The following is an 8,752-nucleotide window of genomic DNA, read 5'->3' as shown; positions in this document are numbered from 1 at the left end:
GATTCGAGACCTTATCAACTATTGTTCAGATTGAGAGGTTAGTTTTCCTCACTGTACTTATGGGTTGAAGGCACCAAAGTCGACCCATTAGATTGATATCTTGGTTTACCATATGTTGTTATGTTGTAGTGATCTGTTAGATCTGTATCTTAGTACATAGGATGTTGATATGTTGTAGTGATATATTAGATATGTATCCTAGTACATAAGATGTTGCTATGTTGTAGTGATATATTAGATTTGTATCCTGGTACATAGGATGTTGCTATGTTTTAGTGATCTGTCAGATCTATATCTTGGTATATAGGATGTGGCTATGATGCAGTGATCTGTTAGATATGTATCCTGGTATATATGATGTTGCTATGTTGTAGTGATCTATTAGATCTACTTGCTGTTTGCTGACTGGTTATATGTTTATCTGTTATGTATATGTCGACATGTTATGTGTGGTTCGGTTGAGGTGGACCAGTGGAAACTGAAGGCCAGGAGACCTAAGGAAGCCAGGATAGACTGAAGGCCTGTGAGGCAAACTAGTCAGGCCGAAGGCCCGGAGAACGGTCCAGATAGACTGAAGTCCCGACGTGGCGGTCCAGTCATGCTGAAGGTTCTATGAGTGGTCTAAATAGTCTGTAGGTTGGCATAGCAGTCCATTCAGGCTGAAGGCTCTGTATGCATGTTGTTTTTTATGTTTATGTGGTGGTACTTTGGGAGGGGGGGGGGGGGGGGGAACTCACTAAGCGTTGGCTTACAGTTTTTGGTTATGGTTTCAAGTACTTCAGAGGATCGTGGCAGGGCGAAGGCGTGACCGTACACATCCTGATTTTATATTGTTAATATTGGGAGACTCTGATTTTAAATAATATTTTGGAAACAATGGTTTTGTAAACACTTTCGTTAGTAAATGGGTTGTTTGAAAAACTTTAAATTTGTTGTGATTTTTGAGACGTTATATTGAGTGTGCATTTTGGTGCTCTAGAGAAGAAGGAAGAGGAAAACATCCTAGATGAGTAGAGCACTTTAGATCCAGAATCAGATCATCATTTGACACCATTTGAAGGTAAAAAGCTTTGATATTGATGAACTTTTACTTAGATCTTGTTTAGCCAAGGTTTTGTGTTCTTTTTGGTCCCATAAGATTGGTATTATGAGTATGGGTTACTTTAATTCATATTAGTTGTCCTTTCAGACGTTTTGGAGTGTTTGGAAACATAAAAATGTAATATTGGTCATTAGTTTCCTTCCATGCATGATCTAAGATGTCTTAATGAGTTAAGAAGTTAGGATTTTTGGTATTGAGCACTTAATAGCCATGCAAGACCATAAAGCTGGAAACTTTATGGTTAAGGACATCATTTGAGGACTAGATATGGAGTTGGACGAAAGAGATTAAGGAATTAAGCTCTTAATAGAAGGGAAAGGAGGCAACTGCAGACGTTGGGCATACCCCATGTACGTTGCGCGTACGAGGTTAACAACCCCATTTATGGTCAAGACTCGAGTACACTAAGCGTACAAGCTGAGTACGCTGAGCTGACTTGGTTGACTTTTTGACTTTAACCATGATTTGACCAAGTTTGACCTAAGGGTATTTTGGGTATTTTGAGTTGTAGTTGAGATTTGTCACTATTTGATGTATAGGTGACTGGTAGAGTTGATATTCGGAGAAGTGACCTATTCAACTATTTGTTCAAACTGAGATGTGAGTTTTCCAACTGTACTTGTGGGTCGAAGGCACTAATGCCAACCCACTAGATTATGTATCCTGACATAGAGGATGTTGCTATGTTGTAGTGATTTGTTAGATCTGTGTCATGATATATAGGATGTTGTTATGCGGTAGTGATCTGTAGATCTGTCTGTTTGTATGATTATATTATTATCTATTGTTGGATATATGTTATTTGTTTTGTATGTGTCAACATGGTATAATGGGGTTGAGATTGTACTGATGTGTGTTATCAATCAATAAACCGGGGCAATCCAGCCAAGAGGCTCTAGGCCGAGACATTACAATCGGAAGGTTGTGGGCCAGGGGTAATCCTACAAGGAGGTTTTGGACCTAGCATGTATTAGGTAATCCAATTGAGAGGTTGAGGGCCGGGGCATTCCAACCGCAAGGTCGTGGGTCAGGGGTAATCCAATCAGGAGTTCGTGGGCCCAATATATGTTGTTTAAATGTTTACATGGTGGTACTTTGGGGGAACTCACTAAGCTTTGACTTACAGATTCAATTTTTTGTTTCAAATACATCAAATGATCGTCACAAGGTGAAGGTGTGATCGTGCACATCCTTCGGATTTATGTTATTTGGACTTTGAGATACTCTGATTAGTGATTGTCACTTTTGAAACAATGTTTTGTAAACAATTATGGTCATTGGGTTGTTTTTGAAAAAATGATAATTTTACTCTAACTTTTGGGATGTTATAGGCACTCTCAATCAGACCATTCCAGATCATTTGGTAGCCCCTTAATATAACATCTGGATGATAAATAAGTCTTTTATTATATCAGATCAGCATGAGACAAAACTGACACCCCGATATTCCTGAATATCGAATTAGGTGGAAAATCGGCACCGAGCATTAAACCAAACTAACATTACCGGTATCACTATCGGAAATGATACCGGTTTTCGGTACTAGCATCGATAACGACATTATCGAATACCGAATTTCATGATTTTGAGATACCAAATACCGTTTAAACGATGCCGATTCGATAATGGTATGGGTTTGGTATCGTTTCCTGTCTAGAATTTCGTTGCTTATCCTCGTTCAGTCGTTTGCACTAACAATTTCCCTATTCTCTTTCGCCTCTATGGGTGTAAATGAGACAAGCCAACTCGTGAGAAACTCGAGATCGACTTGGAAAATACTCAAAATCGACTCGGCTTTAATCGAGCCGAACTCGAGCTCGAGCTACTCGAATATCTTATTGCGCCAAGCTTGCTTACTATAATTTACATATACGCCACTTCTTTATAATTATTTATTTATAACATAGGTTAAAAAAAAAATAAATAAATAAAACGGCCTGATGATACTCTTCGTGACTCCGTCCCAACTCCAAACCCAAATGAAACCCTACATCCCTTTGTTCGCTTATCATTCGCAAATTGCCACCACGTCACCTCCACTTACCGGCCACCACCACACCATCTCTACTTGTCACCGCCACTACACCATCCCTACTCGTCACTGCCGCTCCACCATCCCTAATCGCGGACCTCCGCTTCACGGAAGGTTGCTGAGAAGTGAGAACGACACGCTTCTCGTTTACAAAATCAACATCGAAGCTGTAACTGAGTAAGTCCAGATTCCTTCATTTCGTTACTTAAGCCAATTCTTTTGTTTTTTTGCAATTGATTTCGATATATAACTGTAATAAATTGATTGTGGTTGTGTTAATGTTGTTAATGGTGGTTTGGTAAATGACATTTGCAACGAACGCACAAAGCAAAAAGGTAACAAACAAGTAAACTATGAACACCTTATGATGTTTTACAATGGTATTGGATCGTAAACTATGAACACCTTACAGATTTGCAGATGGAATCATGCACACCTTCTGATGTTTCTTACTCAATTTAGTGATTATAAATTTTTTTAAAATCTTAGTGGAGCCGAGCTCCAGCTTGAGCTTCAAATCAAGGCTCCAGTCGAATTCGTTTTGGTATCTCAGCCTTCTTGAGAATAATCTAATATTGTGAAAATTTTATCTTATTTGTCTATGTGCTAAAACGATCTAATCTGCAATTCTCCATGCTTAATCAATCAAATATATGTTGAAGCTAATATATAATTCTCAAGAGAAATTGTCTGCTTAAATTTATTAGCATTCATGATCTTAATACTCCTTTCCTTCAAAAGTTGTGAACTTTAGAATACTTTATGGATGTCATCAGCACATTATATGATGCATGTCTCTTGTATTGTTTGCATCTTGACATGTATGCTATTTGGTCAATTCATTGGTTATTTTCGTTCATTCTTGTTAATCTTTGTATTCATTGTCTGTTTGTAAATATTGGTGCATTTCTTTATGCTGGTTTAAACTTATTTTGCATTTCTTTACACAGGAATAAAATAAGAATAAAGACGAAGAGATTAGAGAACAATGATTGCTAGGAAGTTTACATCTGCTACCTCTCAATCATTGCGTGTTTGTGTTGTTGGCAGTGGTCCTGCTGGTTTTTACACAGCCGAAAAGGTATGTGTCTGTGTCTGTGTCTGTGTCTGTGTGTTTATTAGGGTTTACATGAAGAAATGGACACTATATAGATATTGTTGAATCCAATCTCAAATTGATAATCAGATTTTGACCCTGTTTGGCAAAAATAAGCTAGCTTATTGTAATTTACTGTTTGGTAAAACCACAAAAGTAGCTTTTTTTAGCTTTTGATAAACTACTTTGGAGCTTTTTCAAAAATATTCCAATTACACCCTTAATTATATCTATTCTTCTTTTCTTTTAGTTATATATCTAAATACCCATTTTTGTCATTTTACATTGCAATCTAGCTTATAAGCTACTTTTTACCAAACACTATTAATTCATAGACAGGCTTATCAACTACCAGCTAGCTTTTTCAGCTAAAAGCTAGCTTTTCAGCTAGTCTGCCAAATTATTGGTTAGAAGATTGATTTGAACATTCATTTCAGATTATGTTTTTAAATTAATCAATTTGAACTTCTTGTTACTATGAACATAAATAATTTGTATTATTCTAATGATTCCAAATGATATATGAACTTTAATTACTTTTGATAATAAATAATAGATGCTGAAAGCACATGAAGGAGCAGAAGTTGACATCATTGATAGATTGCCAACACCATTTGGATTAGTTCGATCAGGGGTAGCACCTGATCACCCTGAAACAAAGGTATTATTTAATAATAATAATGGATCAAGATTCAAGAATGTATTTTAAATTTTTTTTTTCTTGAAAATATCATCTTAATTGATCTAGTTGACCAGAAACCTTGCAACAGATTGTCATCAACCAATTTTCACGAGTTGCACATAATGAAAGATGCTCATTTTTTGGAAACGTGTCTCTTGGATCCTCCATTTCTCTATCTGAGCTACGCCAAATTTATCATGTGGTAAGTTGACAAGGTCAATATCGTCTTTTTGACTTTCTTTCTTTCTTTATGTCTTTAATCTTTAATCTTTATCATCATATATCATCATCAATCAGGTTGTGCTTGCTTATGGTGCTGAAAGTGACAGAGTTCTTGGCATTAAAGGAGAGGTATGTTTGGTTGTTGACTTGTTGACTTATTGACACTACTCATTTCAGAAATCTCATGGGTTTTTTTTATTATTTTAATGAACTTATTTTAGGAATTGAAAGGTGTACACTCTGCTAGAGAATTTGTTTGGTGGTATAATGGGCACCCTGATTTCAGTAATATGACACTTGACTTGAAGAACACAGACACAGCCATTGTTCTGGGACAGGTTTTTAAAAAAAATCACAACTTTTTAATTATTATTTTTTAAATATTCTCTTGATTATAATTCTATTTTAAGATTTTGTGGTATTTTATTTTGTACTTTTGTAAAAAATTCTTAAGGTGATTGATGATAAACAAACTTGCTGTTTGACTATTTGAAATACATATAGTATATTTTAAACGATTATGAAGTATGTATATATGTAATTTATTTAGTGGTATATCTTATTTTCTTTAATTGGTTTAATTTTATCTATATAAATCATATATGTAAAATAACTTTTTTATTGTTAGGGTAATGTGGCTCTTGATGTTGCAAGGATTCTTTTAAGGTCACCTACAGAGTTGGCTACAACTGATATTGCTAGCCATGCTTTGGATGCTCTTAGGGAGAGTTCCATAAGGTTATTATATTAATTGCTTATTAAATATTAAACTAACTTCTGAAATTTAATTTTGTTCCTAATATATATTTTTATAAATTTTAGGAAAGTTTATCTTGTTGGCAGACGTGGGCCCGTACAAGCAGCTTGTACTGCAAAAGAGCTACGAGAAATTCTTGGTATTTTTTATTGTTTTTTTTAAGCAAATGCTCAAAATTTATATTTTTTCTTAATCTAGCATAATGTTTTAGGTGGAAAAAATGTAACCTTTTTATGCTCATATGAAAAATATTATGAAATACTCCAAAAAAATGAGATGTTTGACTTTACAAATAGTTTAGTGAAAAAAATATAGGACTATTGATGAAATGTCCGAAATGCCCCTTAATACTTGTGAATCAGAATCGAAGTTACTAAACTCAATCAATGATTACCAAAGGGCAAAAAAGTAAAATAGATTGAAAAACTTGCCCAATAAGGAAATGTTCCATTTTTTGTAATTACCCAAAATGGAATGTGTTACATTTTCTTTTCGGGTGGAGTAATAGTGAAGTACTGGTCAAATGTCCAAAATGCCCTTTGATTAATTTTTATGCTTCCATGGATGCTGAACTACTTCTTCTCTTTGCAGCCATCAAAGATCTGAACATTAACATCAAGGAAGCTGATCTTGTAAAAACCTCTGCAGATGAGGTAATAAAATCATTTCCTCAATTTTTTATTTGACTATATATTTAATGCAATGCAACCTCTTATTCCCCTTTGTTTTGCAAATCTAAAACCTGCTTATATGATTTTGTTGTTTTGGAAAGGAAGAAATGAAGAACAACCGTATACGGAAGAGAGTCTTTGAGTTGTTATCCAAGGCATCATCCACATCTGGTCAAACTTCAGGTCAACGGGAATTGGATTTCACTTTCTTCCGGAAACCTGATAAATTTCTTGAATCAGATCACAGAAATGGCTATGTTGGTGGTGTACACTTTGAGAAGACAACATTAAAAGGTAGAATTTTGGTACGATGGAATTAAAGAAAGACTGGAATGGAATTGTTCATTCCAATCAAAGTGCATGTTTTGTTTTGCTATTTGTATAAAAATTAACACCAAAATCTAATTTTATAGGAAATGGCGACTCTGGATATCAGATTGCAACAGGGACAGGGGAGTATGAGGATATAAAATGCGGGTAATAAAATTTAAAAATGCAACACCATAAGAAAATCATATACTTTTTTAATCTTTAATTTTCCATAAATAATATATTTGTCTACAGATTGGTACTTAAGAGCATAGGCTACAAATCCATACCCGTTGATGGTTTACCTTTTGACCATTCCAAAGGTATGTTTGTTTCATTTAATAAAATCTTTTTTTTTTTTTAAATAAAAAATAAAATTGGTTTTATTTTGTGTTTTATAAATTTAGGTGTGGTTCCAAATATTAAAGGGCGAGTTATATCTAGTTATGATGCTTCTGAAGCTGAAGATGGATTGTATGTATGTGGGTGGTTAAAAAGAGGTCCAACGGGAATAATTGCTACAAATCTTTATGATGCAGAAGAAACTGTAACTATCTAATTAATTATCTGACTAATTAATGAAATAAGATTATGATTTTTTTTTATAAAAAAAATGACAGGTGGCAAGCATCTATGAAGACGTATCTAAAATAGAGCTAACATCAAGAAAGCCAGGAAGAGAGGGGCTTCTTGAATTACTTGAAAGTAAGAAGATTAAATTTTTTACATTTGATGATTGGAAAAAGATAGATTTTGAAGAGAAGAGGGTTGGGAGTTTAAAAGGGAAACCAAGAGAAAAGTTAACCACATGGAAAGATTTACTACAAGTAAAGTAACGACAAAATGAAAAGCAAAAAACAAAAACAAAAAAAGGTTTTTTATTTTTATTTTTATTTTATGGGTATTTTGTCAAATTCATTGTTTCATAAAGGAAATGGCATGTGGGCTTCTTTATGAGTTTGTTATATGACCCTTACATAAAGTAGGTGATTGTTGTGTTCCTCAACATTAAGGTATACTAATTTCTATTAGTGGGGATTATTATGTGTTTAAGTTGTTTTGACATATAATAATTGTAAGAACCTTATATCATTTTTTTACACCGGAATTGTTTAAAAAATGATGCTAATAGTGTTTCATTTCCAATCTTGTATCATTTTTTCGTAATTTCTTACACCAAACGATATATTTCATATTATATATTTTATTTTTTTTTAGTTTTATATAGATTGTCAAAATCATTTTTCAACTTGTTAGTAATTTGCATACTTGTTTACATTTTTTTTTGTTATAAAAACTTTATAATATGTATTATTATGAAGTTAACCAAATAAATGATTTTTATATAATTAATTTTATGTTTTTTTTTATAAAACGTGTTGCTGTGTTTTAAAATTTTAAAATATTAATTTTTTAAAAAAAATTAGAAACATATAGATTAAGTTTTATATTTATAATTATTAATATCAATTTAATATAAATCATCATGTTTTAATTAATAATTGTTACTCTTAAAATATATCTAGTCATATTTAAGAAACTAAAAACTAAAAATGAATAAGCATGATACTTGAGTGACTAAAATAAACACACGAAATTGAAATATCACTTTTTTGTAAAGGAACATTATAATATCAAATTTGGTGTCATACTATAATTTTCACCAAAATGGTGTTAAAACTGAGATTTGGTTATTATAATACCGTTTATTGTATTTCATATATGTAAAACGCGTTTTCTAAACATAAATGTAATTGTTTAATTTCTAAGCTATAAAGATAATTACATTTAGCGTGACCATATTTGTACATTTACTACTAACTAGATATATAACTATCTACCTTAATAGCTAAGAGAACAAATCATTTTGGGATTATTCTT

The 8,752-nt window shown here is 33.0% G+C and overlaps 1 protein-coding gene across 3 annotated transcripts; it reads left to right on the top strand.

Moving 5' to 3' along the window:
• The first annotated feature begins 3,044 nt into the window (after positions 1 to 3,044).
• On the top strand, positions 3,045 to 8,017 carry LOC111883878 (NADPH:adrenodoxin oxidoreductase, mitochondrial). Of its 3 annotated transcripts, XM_023880208.3 has the most exons (15): positions 3,326 to 3,469; positions 3,547 to 3,678; positions 4,085 to 4,215; positions 4,787 to 4,891; positions 5,001 to 5,114; positions 5,210 to 5,263; positions 5,356 to 5,472; positions 5,763 to 5,872; positions 5,957 to 6,030; positions 6,483 to 6,544; positions 6,664 to 6,856; positions 6,976 to 7,039; positions 7,127 to 7,194; positions 7,279 to 7,418; positions 7,492 to 8,017. In XM_023880208.3, the coding sequence occupies exons 3-15, from the start codon at positions 4,123 to 4,125 to the stop codon at positions 7,705 to 7,707; spliced, it is 1,410 nt and encodes a 469-aa protein (XP_023735976.1). In that variant the 5' UTR covers positions 3,326 to 3,469; positions 3,547 to 3,678; positions 4,085 to 4,122; the 3' UTR covers positions 7,708 to 8,017. The 3 variants fall into 3 exon arrangements, with proteins under 3 accessions (XP_023735975.1, XP_052621875.1, XP_023735976.1); XM_023880207.3 differs by lacking the exons at positions 3,326 to 3,469; positions 3,547 to 3,678 and adding an exon at positions 3,045 to 3,311; XM_052765915.1 differs by lacking the exon at positions 3,547 to 3,678 and having other exon boundaries at positions 3,322 to 3,469.
• The last annotated feature ends 735 nt before the right edge of the window (positions 8,018 to 8,752 follow it).

The sequence above is a fragment of the Lactuca sativa genome, chromosome 7 (assembly GCF_002870075.4).
Source record: "Lactuca sativa cultivar Salinas chromosome 7, Lsat_Salinas_v11, whole genome shotgun sequence".
In the NCBI taxonomy this organism is placed as follows: Eukaryota; Viridiplantae; Streptophyta; class Magnoliopsida; order Asterales; family Asteraceae; genus Lactuca; species Lactuca sativa.
Note: the sequence above shows the minus strand (reverse complement) of the source record. Positions and strands in the feature narration are given on the sequence as shown.